Below are 15,795 nucleotides of genomic sequence, written 5' to 3'. Positions count from 1 at the left end.
AGATCGTTCTCTTTGTAAACGTCGTTAAGTAAAATGTAGGTTAAGTTTACTTTCGCCTTAAAACAGTAATAAAGATTTTGTTTTCTAACAAATCACCTCATCGGGCAGTAAATTCTCCCGCACATAACCCCACAATAGGCCGTCAAGCTCCAATATTAGGACAGGCTTACCCTCTATCACGCTGCCAATGTCACGCCCCGCCGGGATTGACAATAAACACGCTGCGACCGCAAACACAATGTGTTTACCGTGTTCCTAACACGGTCTATGTAAATAAGGCTACGCTTTCAGTTGTGTTCGTTGTTAGAAGATTGATTTTCATATAACATAATGGAAAAATCACAGCAACCTTTTAGTTTATACGTCTCCGAGTCACGGAAATAAGAATTCAGAGATTTTGCAGAAGACATTATTGAAAGTTAACTAATGTTGCCTAACTGAAACTTCATTGTTCCAGAGTGTACTTTTTAATAAAACAACAAAATCCGACAGTGAGCATAAATAGTATAAATTAATAGTGCTTTATACAAAAAATATCACTCACTTTAATGTCAAATATTTTGACCTAAAGAGATATAACGAATACTCTCAGGGGACTATAAATAAATCACTCCGTCGTCTTATGTGGGCTTCGTATTTTATTTAGGTAAAGATTCAATTTATCTTCGAGAACCTTCTAGCGGTCTATTTGGCGGACTTTATTTATCAACGTATATACGACCCTAAAAATACGACTTACATAAACAGTTTATAAATGAAAACATAAGTAAAAATAAAAATAAAAACAATACCGAAGATAGTTAAAGAGAAACTAGTAATAAATAAAGACCAAGACATGATTTTAATATTAAAAATGCGAAATTTTAGATGGATGGATGTTTGTAAGAGATTGTAGCCTAAACTGCTGAACGGATCTCGATAAAATTTGGCGTAAATGTAGAGAATAGTCTGAAAGAATACATAGGCTTTGCTTTCATTAATTTTTAATTGCAAGCAAAAGAATTAGCGGGCGAAAGTTATTTCTTAATATAGACGTAATAAAAAGACTTTAGTACGTCTACAATTTTTAATAATCTAAGTCCCATTCTGCTATCTACAAACTGTTATCATACAGTATCAAATCACATACAAGTTCAATAAACCTTGTGGTCTGTAATTATAAGCGTTTGAACTTCGATAAATTGCATCGAGTTCAAACAACAGTTCGTCGACTTGCAAACAATGTGAATGCGTTGTTATCTATGCGACGTCACTACAAAAGAGTTTCCATACATGTGTAAAACTCTTCTGTACATAAAATATTTTTAGACGCTTGTTAGAAATATATATTGTAGAAATTTATAGCTTTTTTTAAATAAAGTTTTTAATGTCACGTAACAGAATTATAGAGTTGTATATCGCAAGTGACGTAGGTGTTTAATACTAAATGTACACTAAAGAAGACCTCACACTCTGAGTGTAACACTAATGTCTTATAGATGTAATGTGCTATATAATATGAAAGCGTTAGAAACACTGTAAATTGTTAGAAACTGTAATTAAATTAAATGAACCCATTTATATAACTTTACTATGCAATTAACTGAACTGAATTACGTAAAGGACAGTTCAGGATTTCATTTAAACTTAATTGAAAACACTAATTTTAGCCCAAGCCTCATTTACCTACAATTTAAAAAAATAAATTGAATTCGTTGGAAAATGAGATTTAAAAAAATTGCCAAATGTTTGGCGTTTTCTAACAATTCATTCAGGATTTTAGTACTTTATGTGTTATTGAGAAGCAAAATGTTAGCGTGGTATGGACATGTTATGCGACGAGACGATGGGGACATAAACCAGAAAGTGTTAAGAATGAAGATGGCTACAAAGGAAGAGGAAGACCGAAGAAAGTATGGATGGATTGTGTGAAAGAGGATATGCTTAAGAAAGAAGTTGTTTCAGGTATGACGGCTGATAGAGATGTATGGAAGAGCAGCACTGTGCCGACCCTCCATAAGGGATAAGGGCAAGTTGATGATGATTTGTTAAATAAATATTTACTATAACATACATAAAGTAAATATCAACTAAGTAAACGCTGACTATTTTAATTTAATAAGATCGTTTAGTTGTTGTTAGCAAGAGAAGATACCGTGATAAGTGTCACTTTACCCCGTGTACTTTGCCCTCGTGTCATGAAGTACCTCCTTCAATACGGCCCGAGTAAGACACACTTTACTTTTGAACGAAGATGCTTTAAACAAACATGTACAAGAAGTAATTTGTACATGGATTAGCTAAAACTTTTCGCTCTTTCAAAGTTATAATTTTAACATGCCTTTTGTAAAATCTCCAATGTAATTCGATTTATGGAAAGATCTTTGTTCTTAAAATCTGTGTCACTTGATCCGGTCTTCATTGATCTAAAAAAAACATTCTTACTGCCATATTAAGTGTTATTCTGATACTTATCTAACACAGTAAGGATCGTCCTTAGTTATGATTAAATAATTTTGATTGAGGTGTGGCTGTTTGTTTAATTTCATGTTGGTTTTATCTTTACACTGGGACATCTTATTTGATTGGTTTTTTTTATAGTCGAGGTATCGATCATTCTGTAAGCGTTATTAATTAACGTTTAAATATAATACCAACGTTAATTTTAAACGCTTGAAACAAACGTATTCCGTTCGGGTGAGCATAAAATTTTTCAAGTGGGTCGAGCCGTTTATATTTTTCTGAGCCGAGACTGCGCTGGGCCGCTGCCAGATACGATATATCTCGAGAAATATACTGAAAGAATGTTTTAACTATTGTTTTAGTAATTGCGTTATTTTTAAAACATCATTAACGACAAAACAAAATAAATATAGGAATGTGATTATAAGTGCAGCGGAAATTTTGTACCCGTTTCTAAGGAAACTGAACGAACGTATTAACGTAAAATTTGATACATTTAAATGTAAAGTAATGTCTATTTTTAATAAAAAAAAACTCTTACAAGTAATATTAAATACTGATAAATCCTTCTAATATTATAAATGTGAATGTTTAGATGGATGGATGTTTGTTAGAGTTTGCAGCCTAAACGGCTGAACGGATCTCGATGAAATTTGGTAAAGATGTAAAAGATAGTCTCGAAGAACACAACACATCGACTTTTGTAATTTTATTTAATTCCACTCGGACGGAGTCGCGGGCGAAAGCTAGCAATACTATAAATGTCAGATATCCATTTACACAAACAAGCTTCATTCCGTAACCGTGCTACGACGTAGATGCTCTACGTACTCAACGAGCAATGACGTCTTTCAACGCACACAAGTTAGGATTGGTTTTATTTTTGTATGATTTTATTAGGTGAATAAAGTATCAATTATTAACAATAATATTATTAACAATGAGAATACGTATTCAAAAGGTTAAAATTTAAGTCGATAACGATTAACGACACGTGACAAATAAAAGCTTTATGTCTTTACATAATTTCTAACTGCTACTCACGAGTCGTTTAGTGGTCACTATATACTATATCTATACTAATGTTATAAAGAGGAAAGATTTGTATTTTCATATGTATTAAAATAAGTTTTAACTGTATTAAATTAGGTTTTAACCTACTTAGAAGATTTCGAAAATTCCTTCACCATTAAAAGCTTTGTTCGGGCGCAACAGCTAGTATTAAATAGTATCTTAGTTCAGATTTATCATACTAAGTTTACAACAAAGAGTGCCCTTAATAAGCATGTTAAGATTCTAAGCAAAAGATTAAATTTCACAAAGACGACTTAATAAAAATTTAATCTGTAGCAAAATTTAAAGTGTCATTGTTTAAATATCTTTAAGAAAAAGTAATAAGAGATTCCTTAGTACGATATAAAAATATTATTACAACTTTTGTTATAAACCAGACCAGTTGTTTCAGAACTTATGATACAAGTATTTTAAAAGTTTTTATAAGAAAGTTGAAGGGTGTACAAAACATTTTTTTGATAAACGTAGACATTTTATAAAAAGCTATAATGATAAAATAAATAAACCATAAAAAACCAGATGACTTTTATAATGTATCACATAAAAGACATCTGGATTTCGGTCTTTTATGTTTTTATTTGAAAAAGTTTAGTCAAAAAACATTATCGTAAACAAACATAGAATTATAGTAAATTCCCATTTCTGAAACAGCTATAGAAAAATGTAGTACTTATTCTCTATAGTTTTAATGAATACGAGAGATTTTGATTTATATTTCGCAACAATTTCATAGAGTTTATATGGCAGTAGAGTACAGACAACAAGCTCGAACAAGCTCGAACAAGCTCGTAAAACAAACAACATTATTGCCTTTCGCAAACGAAACGAGTTGAATTTTGTCGACCTTGTTTATTTGATGACTTATATGGATTTCGTTAATATTTATTTCTGTAGTAACAATCTTTGTTATATTTTTATGATACACTAGCTTTCGCCTGAGTCTCAATCCGCGTGGAATAAAAAAAAAACAAAAGCAAAGCCTTTGTGTTCTTCCAGACTATGCTCTACATCTATGTCAAATTTCATCGAGATCCGTTCAGCAGTTTAGGCTACCGACTCTATCAAATCCATCTATCGAAATTTTCGCATTTATAACATTGTAAGATATAATATGTAATATAAGAGAAAGGATTAGCCGAGCGTCCCGACTTCACACATATTGGAGTCAAAAATCTTAATAAAAACTTTGATAACAAGCGTAATTTGTAATTATTATCAAGATTGGTTCTGTACTTTCGAAATTAATCCTCATATCTGAATTCACTGCCTTCTTAAGCATCCTCTTGCACTAAATCCATCCATACATGCTTCGGTATTCCTCTACCTCTGTGATCATCTTTTAATGACGATTATTGTGATTGTTGTCTATTAAAACGTACTATTCAATTATTATGTTAAAATTCCAATTTTGAAATTATAGTTAGTTTCTTTTTTAATCCTTGTAGTAAAATACCAATGTATGTGAATAGCTTTCCCTTTCACAGAAATTTAACGATTTTCTTTTGTCTCAGATCAACCTTCAAATTGAATTAAAATAGAGTTAAAATCGATTCTTTAAAGCTACGTAGGTTCAGACTATGAAGGGCAAGGACGCCGTTAAATTTTACTGCTTTCATCATAAATATCGAGGCGCACTTTCTGAATAAGTGAAGATAAGTCAGTTAAAAGCATTGAAGCAACTTAAAAGCATTTCGTAATAGCGAAAATGGAACAAGATTTATTTATGTAGTCTTTAGATATTTTGTCTAATATGTACATTTTAGTAAATGGACTATTATCGTAGTAATTTCACAGTCATAATTAAAGCGGTAGGTAATTACACAAAATTATGACGAAACTATACGCAATTTTATAAAAAAATCAATATTGGAAATTCGAACTACATTTTAGTTTCAATGCCCCTACAATTCCCTGAACACACTTATTATTCAAATGTAAACACATTTGTCATTTGTTTTTAGAGAACATAAACTGCATGGAGTCAGGAAATAGCCAATTACGAGAAGAATTAAGATAGAACCAGCCAGAGTTAAACGGGATTTAATTCGAGGGTGCCATAGTGTAGCCTTCATTTAGTGTTGGAACAGGAAATCATTAGCGACGTCTGATGTATAGATGAGAAGAGAATCAAACAATAGCCCCACTAACGCCTCGTAGATTTCATATGTTTTATAAAGTTTATTGTTTTAGTGATCTTTATTATTAGTTCAGATTCTATATTATATTACAAATAGTTGCTCGTTAGTAAATCAAGAAAATCTATTTAATAATAAGTACATCGACTAATAATCTACCTCGAAGCACTGTTATTACGAAATTCAACAGTCTAACTTATGTATACAAATATTATGAAGAGGAATGATTTGTATTTTTGTATGTATTGAAATAATTCAAAATCTACTGGGACGATTTCAAAAATTCGTTTATTATTAAACAGCTTTGTTATCTCTGAATAACATTGGCTATGTTTTTACTTTTTTATTTCATGTAGACGAAGTCGCGAGCAACAGTTAGTTATTTATGTATTATAAAAGGGAAAGTATGACAAATGAATTACGACATTACGACTAAAACTGTAATATGAGATTATCTTATCGACATTTGTGTTCATATATTTATTAAACAAAGCATTTAATGTCGTAATACAAAAGGTAAAGTCGTCCGTAACACGTATTGTGTAACTGAAGCCCGATAAGTAAGGCTTTGATATTGAATACCGTCGGAGGACGGCGACGGGAATGTTTTCTATTATTACTGAAATGCCTTTAGCCATGTACAAAAAAATAATTGAATGTTGAATAAGAAAAATCCTTTGTTTAACTAATAGAACATATTAGATTGTCTGTATATTTTTCGCTTTCAATAAGATGTTTTTGCGTATTTTTATTGAAAATATGGATTTTAACGATAGTATAACATTTAACATTGTATATTTGTCTGACTGTAATGGCCATACCGAGCTTCTAAATTCCAAAACTATAAAATAGTACATTTCTATTGTAATATAAAATTTTCGAGAAAAAACATATCTGTTATTACTATGAAATAGGTCGTTTAATATATCAAGTAAATTTTATACGATCATTTACGATGTTAACACAAAAGAAACAGAAATACTTTTGACTTAAATAAACTACGCATTAACTAAACAGATGCAATGTTAAAACGATAATAAAATAACAAAAAGATGACTTGATTAAAATTATCAAATTCAAATTAAGAATATGTATTGATTATGAAGAAAAAATCTATAAACAATATACTTACAGGATTCGATTGGTGCAATATCTGGACCATCATGAGGCATTAAGATCTTCATGGTAATAGCCCCGGGTAATACGCTGCTAGAAACCGACACTTTGAATAATTTCTTAGCCGACTGGTTGAAGAAAAATCCTATTTTCTCAATAAGTCAGGTAATGCGAGCTGTTGTCACTACGATGGCTATTGCACTATCGATTAAGCTTTGAGATTTGAAGGTCCACGCATGCGCGGAACCCATACACCACGCATGCGCGGTAAATAACCTTTTTAGAGTTTTTTTTAAGTACGGAAAGACGTCATTTGACAATTGACGGTAGACAATATTATATCTATTTTTTTTAAACACCATAGATATTACTCCCTAGGTACAGAACAGGCTAACTATAATTATCCACTCTGTATATGGCTATAGTGAAATAATTTTATGGTTTACAACTCGAATTTGCCTTTCTTTTATTAGTATGTTACTTAGGAATTATTGGGTTTTCAAGGTGATTTGAATGAAAGCACTGATGTTAACGGTTTTATTATAAATTAATTTTTTTTATTGAAAATCGTAAATAAATTTACATAAAATATTAATAAATATTACATCACGTGTACAAGGTATTTTGGATGTGACACTGCGACTTGTGTACTTGTTTGTTTGTGTGAATGTTTGTTTGCGTGGAGTGCGACGTCTAGTAACCGGCGAGCTCGGCGAAGGTCGAGTCCATTTCGTCGGCCAAGCTCTTGTAACGGTCCTTGTTGATGCCCAATTCGTCTGAACAAATAATTCTTCTGTTAGAAAATACGTTCAAAAACCGTTTATATTTCTAATAAGCTTCATTTAAATATATAAAACTATGCTATAGATACATTTGAAAACTTTTCTCTCTAACTAAATTACAAATTAGAACACAGATAACCTAAAAATAAACTTTTTTTTAAATAAACAAAGTAAGGAATGATTTAAAGAAATCAGTTAAAATTATTTATACGCCAAGAAATGTTTTAGTATAGAAATATTCTGGAAAAAAAATGTTATTTAAAGACAGAAAGTATGATCTGTTTTGAATATTACAAATTATAACCTCACTTTTTTAAAATAACAAAATTATGAAATCAATGATAGTTATTAATATTTTAATTTATTAAAACATATTTAACTTTAAATAGATATTTAATATTACACTTTTATTGCTAAGCTATTAATATTTTTATAATATATTGTTTATAATGTAGATATTAGATAATAAATATTATGTACCTTGGAAGATTTGGTCCACCACGGTAGCGGTAAGCAAAGACATGTTAATAACAAACAAAAAAAGCAAGGACTCCTATACTAAGCGATTTCTAAAGGACCGTCAGAATATTGACCAGAAAGTCGACGAATCCCCTAAATATCAGCACAGGAGTTAGTTGATTAGTTTGAGATAGAAAATTATTGCGTTTTTGAAATAGAAATTCAACACGAATTGCTAATTATTTTATTACACGTTGGAGATACATATACTTCAAGATACCATCTATTAATGAAAATAATTTAGAATTACGTTCCTTCGGTTCACAGAGTAAAAATTTTACGAACGTGTTTTTTTTTTTAATTTTTAGTTATTAGGTATCTGGATGTATGTAACGTTTGTTGATGGATTCTTTATGGATTTAAATTGAAATACTAAATGTTAGTAACGATGTCTTAAACTAAGTGCTAAAGGGTCATTAGTATCCTGTGAGTTCGGCGAAAGTGCCGTCCAAGTCATCGCATATCGCCTTATATTTCTCCTTCTCGTTGAACAACATGTCTGTAAAATTGTGATAAAAGTGAAGAGAATTAACGCTGCGATTCCCTAAATATGATAGACAAAGGACAGAATGATAGTTTAGATTAGATTTTTTTTATAGATTAAATATATTTTTAATTATCTTTTTAATAATTAAGAGATAATTAAGATCACTCGAATGTTATTGATTTGATAAATACGTTTGTCAAATATCAGAAACATTCATTTTAAAGAAATCAAAGTTAATAGTTTTAATTTGATGTTATACTTTAGTCTTAATAGAATTATTTCAGAAGATTTATGAAGCATATTACGTCATTTGTCTCTATGTTTAATGACGTCATACCTTCGAGCCTGTCGACTTCCTTCTGTAGTTTCTTGACGGTCTTCTCTGCGTATTCTGCGCGCGCTTCCGCTTCCTTCAGCTTCGAGGTGAGGGTCTTCAGTTGCTTCTTGAATTCTTCTACGCGCTGGTTGGCTTTCTCTTCTGACACTTCCAGGGATTTAAGGGAGTTACCTACGACCTGAGTGAAAGGTACATCGTGTTGAAAAATACTTGAAAAATTGGGTTACGCTAAATTTATGCCAAAACATACTCCTAATTGGAAAATGTACAAAATAAACTGTAAGGAATCCTCATCTTCAAATCAAGTTTTCATTATTTCACAATTTACAGTCATGAACATTCTCAATTTAATTAATTAATTTCTTCAAATATAAAATCAATTTTGGTTAAATTCAGAGTACAAACCTTTAATTCCTCCTCAAGTTCAGAGATCTTGGCGTCTCCAGACTTGACACGGTCCTCAGCCACTTCCAGCTCGTCTTCAACGAACGCCAGCTTGCGGGACACCTTCACACGACAATTAGTATGTCAAATATAATCTAAGTCTGCTTAGTCATTTAACAGAAGAAAAAAAACAAAAGTACGTAGCCTATGAGTTTTTCCATACTATCCTATAAGTGTATCCCAAATTTAAACGAGATTCGTTCAGAGATTTAGGCTACAAACTCTAACAAACATCTATCCATCTAAGCTTTCGCATTTATAATAATATTAGAAAAGACCAATAATACTGTGATTACTAATGTGAATGTATCTAACCTCGTCAGACTTGCCGTCGGCATCCTCAGCGAGCAGACGAGCCTCCTTCAGCTGGTTGGTGAGCTGGTCCATACGCTCCTCATCCTGCTGCGCCCTGTTCTCCAGTACCTTGCACATGCTGCACACACGTTTAGAAGATTAGTACTGAGATAACAGTTTTTATTCTTTACAAATAATACTATTCATATACCTGACTATCTAAATTATTATCTTTCAAATCTTGAGTAAACAAACTTCACAAAAGATTTCAATAAATATGATTTACTAGTTTTCGCTCGCAACTCTTTCCTCGTGGAATTAAAAACAACAACTGTGAGTAGCCTATTTGTTCTTCCAAACTATCCTCAAGGTCTATGCCAAATTTCATAGAGATCCGTCCAGCAGTTTAGCCTACAAACTTTAACAAACATCCATGCATCCATCCATCCATCTAAACTGTCGCATTAATAATACTAGATTAGATTAGTTAGCTTGTAAATTCAAATTTAAATTACACTGCATTTTTTGCTTCAAATTGGGTTAAAATGTACAGGAAACAAATTAGATTAAAGCGTTGAACATGTTCAAGATCAGTAGCTGTTACCGGTTGTTCTCGTCAGCAGCCTGCTGGGCCTCGAGCAGCTTCTGCTGCGCTGTGCCGGAGCGCTCCTCGGACTTCTCGAGGTCCTCCTCAATTTGCTGCACCTTCCTGTTGAGCGCGGCGACCTCCGCCTCGGTGGCGGCCAGCTGCTTCTCCTTCTCCTCCAGGTCTTTGTTCGCCTGCTCCAGCTTGTTCTTGTTCAGGATCAGGTCCTCCTCCACCTGGGCGAGCTTCTTCTGGAGCTCACGGACTTCCTCGTTCACCTGCAGGAGTTTTGCTTATTAATATGTGAATCAATATAAATGCAACTTATTTAATTTAACAATATAATTACAAGCTGTTTTGTACCGTGTTTTCAGCATTTGATTAAATTTACTATGCTTTTCTTTCAAACGTATCGCTACACTATCTGATCACTCCAATATATACTCGTCACTAAAGAAGCAGTGTCCCATATTAAATCCTTTAGTGAGCATTTAACTGATGACGTGAATTTAACTAATGATCCTAACCTATCACTTAAGATCGCATGGGAGATCTTTTTATCGCAGATCTTGTGAATGGAATGTCAGTCACCTTTTCGGCACGGAGGTTGGCATCCCTAGCCTGCTGTTCGCAGGTGTCCGCCTTGTCCATGGCGTTGTCCTTCTCCAGCTTCATCGCCTGCATCTTCTTCTTGATCGCGTCCATGGTGGAGGTTTTGTTCTGTCTTTACGGTCCCGATGAAATATACGCCAGCTACTGGCCTGAGAATAACACAATATTTGACTTTGAGTTGACAGTTACTAATTTGTAAATAGAACGCTGTCAATTAATACTTAACCTAAACTATTGACGGTTCACGTTTTGTTAGTTTTACTATATTAAAAATAACTTTAAATTCTGGATAAATGTATCACTAATATAAACTTTTATTCAATTGTGGTAGAAAAATCTTTAAGTTCTAATTTCAAGGGTATAATCGTTTTGTTTAAATATTTAGTTGTCTTAAAAAAGTCTTGTATATAAATCTACAAATATATCCATCATCATCATCATCCACTTGCCCTTATCGCTTACGGAGGGTCGGCACAGTATGTGCTGCTCTTCCATACATCTCTATCAGCCGTCATATCTGAATCCACTCCTTTCTACAAATATATCTAATGTCACTAATTACATTTATAATTAAGAAGTTTCAAATTACACATTCAATAAATTGTTTATAAAACAGTTTAAAAATAATCGTTTGTAACAGAACAATTCATATACGCTTGGCACGTAGCCAATACGGCAAACGCAGGGCTGCATTAACTAGCGATCGGTTAATACTCGTGGTATTAAACTGTAACCTATATAAAAGAGTTTATATCTTGCGACCCGATTTACTCCGTCCTATAAAACAAGGCTATATTTTACTCCACGATCGAAAGGTGAAGTTCGTTATTTTATATTGGAAACACCTGGACACGTGCCGTTTACTAATTTTTACTTCGTGTAATTTGTAACGAAATAAAAACGTTTCGTATTTGAAATGTAGTGTAGAATATTTCTATGCTATAGAAATTTAATATTAACTCAATTAAAGCTACAAAAACGTATGTTATTTCACTTTTTTTCAACGAAAATGAGAAGGAAGAAGGAAGGAAGGTAGAGTTTGCACTTAAATTTTGTTAATATTGTTCGTTAATAATGAATCCTAACTTATGTTATTCATTATTGTTAAAACATCTTTCATTAACCTGATTTCCTTAAATATTTTAAACTTATTTAAAAAATATTGCTGCAAGAAACACCACAATGTATTTTCTCTTTGATACGCAACAGTTTTTATAGGTTAAAAACAAGGTGAAAATTTTATAATCTGGCGTATTTTAACGAGGGAGGAGCGATTGCAAAAATAAATGCCAGAAAACATGACGCGGTGGTATTTCTGGCCAGTTCTCAAACGTTGCCTATAACGTCCACTGAAATAACACACGCTCCCGCGCAAACTAACCCAACAATTGCTACACGAAAACCGATATTCCAATAAATGTGATACGAGTTAAATAGATTGTTTTTATTTTTAAATAAACAATAATCCTATAATAATAGGATATTTGTTTTAATAATCTTGATTTAAAAAACTTTGTTTGTCCTACTTTGAAGATGAAAGGAATAAATTCGTAATTCGTTAACACGACTGAAATTAAGTTCTATTTTCTTTCAGAAAAGTATAAGCGTTTATTGTTTGATTTTATTATATTATCTGTGAACATGTTACAATAAAATATTCCTATTCGAATAAATTTAATTACCATCATATTGGATCTTGAATATACTAAATAACTCATTTCGTTGTATAGAACAATCATAATTCTTTTCAAATGTGAATTATTTGGCTGTATCTATCTCAAATGTCATTTCTTAACAAAAAATAAATAACTTAAAAATTTGTTAGTTATAGAAGAAATCTGTATTAATAAAGCAATTATATGTATTTTAATTCATGTAATATGATTTGGTTTGAAAATTTTAAATTCGTTTTATTATGTGTTTTGTTAGCTGAATACTCCCGTTCTAAATAGTTAGAGAAAGATATTTGAAATCTTGCCAAAATATCTCTACTACTCAGTCACCTGTTGTCAAAGTGGTCTACAGTGAATCGCTGATAAAATCCAGACATTTGTAATGCTGAAAAAAATCTAACATTGCGTTTAAATTTCAACAAAAGAGAGGTTATGTCGCTTATTACTTTCTGCCATTGTCAGTAAATTAATAACTAATTGTTCGTTCAAACAGCTCCACTCAGATTAAATGTTTCCATAAGGGGTCCCATTGTAGGTATAGATTTTTCAAATCCTCACTAAGTGATTTCTTTAGTAACGATTAGAACTACTGAGTCTTGATTTTAATTGCTTAGTCTAGTGCCACGTATTTGCAAGTTCGTATAATATCGTCGATAATCTGGTCTGTTTCGAGACGGCACCGTATGACGAGACCGATTTTTAGGACGGTTCCTGTCCATTAATGGAAGATCTACTTTCAGCTATGATTTAAAAAAGTATTCTCAGCATAGATGTTTGTTAGAGTTTGTAGCCTAAACTGATGAACGCGGACAGATTCGAGCTCAAAAACTAGTATTTGTATTTATAAATGACGTGTGCTGGACCATCAGACAGACTTCCTGTTTGACTTTTGTTTAAAGTGTTATTTTTTTTTTTCAGCTCAAACTAAATAGAGTATTTTGAAGCAGTTTTAACTGAATCGTAGCATTGCTGTAGCAACTTTTTTTAGTAACGTGTGAAATAGTGTCTTATTTCGATCATGTATTTAAAATTAACTCTGGCGAATAAATTCAAGTTGAATTAAAAAAAATGTACAATATAGAGATATCAAAACAGGTGAATAAATAAATCAATATCTTTTAATGATAAATTAATATTGAATATATTTATGCTTTGTACATCTTTGATTATTTAACTATAACTTATAATCTCAGAGCAATTTACAGTGCGGTATTCAATTAAAATAAAAGTAAATGTTGGAAGTGTCTTTCCCATTCTTATAGATTTTATTCAGTTAATGCATTAAGATAATTCAGAAGTTAGTTTAATAAATTAAAACTTTAATTATTCTTGAACAATACAGTTAACATTTTGTTATTATAAAGACAACGTTTAAATTAACTTAAAAACTGCTTTACAATATTCCATTGATTGATGTCATGCGTTGAAAATTCACTAAATTATTATAAATGAATGTAGAAGTATGTTAATTTCTATGATGATGTAAGAAACATTCAAATTCGTTTCGATCTATGTTTGGTATGTGTTATATTATCTGTTGCTGTCGCTGACGTCGGCGATGTTTTAACTGGTCCCAAAATATCGTTAAAGATTTCATTCCATGAGATATTCGCCAGCGTCCTAAATTAAATTTGGGTAATTTCTTCACGCCGTTAAATAAATACTAATGTTCGTACATGCCGCAAATAGGTTACATGGCAAGCGAGGGGCGTGCGGGGCGTGCGGGCCGCGAGGGAGACGGCCGCGCGGGCGGGCAACACTATTTTCAGCGAGGTCGCGCGCGCGCTGAAATCCGAGTCACATCATAGAAAAACTTAGCACCTGAACTTTTTCACTGGAATATTCTTTAGCACTAATATACCCACACTGTTAAGCGAACACACCGCGAGACGCTTCCAGTTTGGATACCGTCACAAACTAGGATCCCTTGGCGCTGAAGGGAGTTGAGCTTATCCGATGCGAGTATCCAGGCTGGAGGCGGCGGGCTGCGGGACTCACCTCACGAGCTGTTCACACGGCGGAGCGACACGCACTGCGCCCTCGCGGTCGCTCCGCGCGCCGCCGGACTATTTTCGGTGCCAAAAATCCAGGACTTGGATCAGTGCGACGGGTGGCAAGAACTCCCGTCGTCACACTCACACCCGCGCGAGCGCAACTATTTCTGCAGCTTTCTCATGAATGATCAAGTTGGAAATCGACAGATGGATACAGACTTTAGCAAACTTCAGACCAGCATTGCATTTCTAGAGAATTATGACCTAGTGTCGAATGGAATCTAAGCTAACGGAACCTAACAATTTTACTACGTCATGACCTCGTATGGAGTCTTAACTGATTTAACGTATTTGATTGCAAGATGGTTCAATATCAATATCAAGCAAACATTAAATTTTTTTTTTAATTTAATTAGTATGTATGTCAAAAAGGTTAATGCCAATTAACCAACAATTCTATATTTAGCTTCAGTGGATCAAGATCTATAAAAACGTTTTTTTCGATGGATGATTCCAATTTAAGACAGAACTTTTCAAAACATAGTCGTTCCGGATATCATTCGAATTATTAACTTACTCGCCATTCATCAAAATCCAAAGATACCAAAATCTTTTTGTTACTGTTTACTAGAAGTACCAAATTACTCAGAGATAAAAATTCATCCAAAGTCTGCAGAATGTTGTTTTGACACTAAAAGTAACTCCTAACTTACAAGGTCATTGAAATTGTACAAGACTATTTGTTTTTATTGTACCGCGGTGTTATTTTCACAAGAATACAGTCTACAATTTCATGTGAATTTTCAATGATTTACTATTGCCTAATTGCCACGATCAAATTTCACAATATGTGCCACGCGCTATTGATGCTTATGGCTTGGCTAGGACTAATGTTTCTATGGCCGTGTACGTTATTAGGTCCTGTGTTAAGGTAGGGCACGGCTTGTTGTCCGCCCAGGGCTGTACACAGAAAGGGGCGTCACAGGTCTGCGTATCAGTCTTACATTTATTGCATGCCATTTAGTAAAAAAAGGGGGCGCGCCACAAATCTCGCCCATAAGCGATGCTTTTTGTAAAACCATAGCCGTTTTATCTTATTATTAAGCTATATGTTACTTGAGTGCCAAGGAGCCAGCTGAAAATCAGCGCAGGAACGGCTTAGTCCATCCTGCATACGCTAACCTGGCTAACTTTTGCCACGATTATGTTTTCTTTAAAATAAGTCCTATTATGTAATTTCTATTTTGTGGCAATAAATACATATTCATTCATTCATTCATTCATTCATTATGAAGCGTTT

General features: G+C 32.9%; 2 protein-coding genes across 3 annotated transcripts in view; both read right to left on the bottom strand.

Moving 5' to 3' along the window:
- LOC106104735 (synaptotagmin-4-like) overlaps positions 1-6,835 on the bottom strand; it is a 13,372-nt gene extending 6,537 nt beyond the window's left edge. Inside the window, exons 1-2 of the mRNA XM_013284865.1 lie at positions 6,784-6,835; positions 97-221 (exon numbers count right to left, since the gene is read on the bottom strand). Coding sequence (XP_013140319.1) covers positions 97-221; positions 6,784-6,835 — 177 coding nt within the window. The remainder of the gene's footprint in view (positions 1-96; positions 222-6,783) is intronic.
- Positions 6,836-7,302: 467 nt separating this feature from the next.
- On the bottom strand, positions 7,303-14,606 carry LOC106104918 (tropomyosin-1). 2 transcript variants are annotated; one of them, XR_001225701.1, is made up of 8 exons: positions 14,500-14,606; positions 10,808-10,977; positions 10,235-10,494; positions 9,652-9,769; positions 9,298-9,399; positions 8,893-9,070; positions 8,030-8,567; positions 7,303-7,543 (listed from the first exon to the last, which is right to left on the bottom strand). XR_001225701.1 is itself a non-coding variant. In XM_013285116.1 (7 exons), the coding sequence occupies exons 2-7, from the start codon at positions 10,919-10,921 to the stop codon at positions 7,461-7,463; spliced, it is 855 nt and encodes a 284-aa protein (XP_013140570.1). In that variant the 5' UTR covers positions 10,922-10,977; positions 14,500-14,605; the 3' UTR covers positions 7,303-7,460. The 2 variants fall into 2 exon arrangements, 1 of the variants encoding a protein (XP_013140570.1); XM_013285116.1 differs by lacking the exon at positions 8,030-8,567 and having other exon boundaries at positions 14,500-14,605.
- Between the last annotated feature and the right edge of the window lie 1,189 nt (positions 14,607-15,795).

This window comes from Papilio polytes, unplaced genomic scaffold, assembly GCF_000836215.1.
Source record: "Papilio polytes unplaced genomic scaffold, Ppol_1.0 DF823399.1, whole genome shotgun sequence".
NCBI lineage: Eukaryota > Metazoa > Arthropoda > Insecta > Lepidoptera > Papilionidae > Papilio > Papilio polytes.
Note: the sequence above shows the minus strand (reverse complement) of the source record. Positions and strands in the feature narration are given on the sequence as shown.

What these genes read in the sequence shown, in the direction of transcription:
- LOC106104918 (XM_013285116.1), bottom strand. Translation starts at nt 10,921, where the DNA reads ATGGACGCGATCAAGAAGAAGATGCAGGCGATGAAGCTGGAGAAGGAC. An exon ending in CCAACCTCCGTGCCGAAAAG is followed by an intron (nt 10,495 to 10,807) that starts GTGACTGACATT and finishes AAACTCCTGCAG; the next exon opens with GTGAACGAGGAAGTCCGTGA. An exon ending in GCTGCTGACGAGAACAACCG is followed by an intron (nt 9,770 to 10,234) that starts GTAACAGCTACT and finishes ACGTGTGTGCAG; the next exon opens with CATGTGCAAGGTACTGGAGA.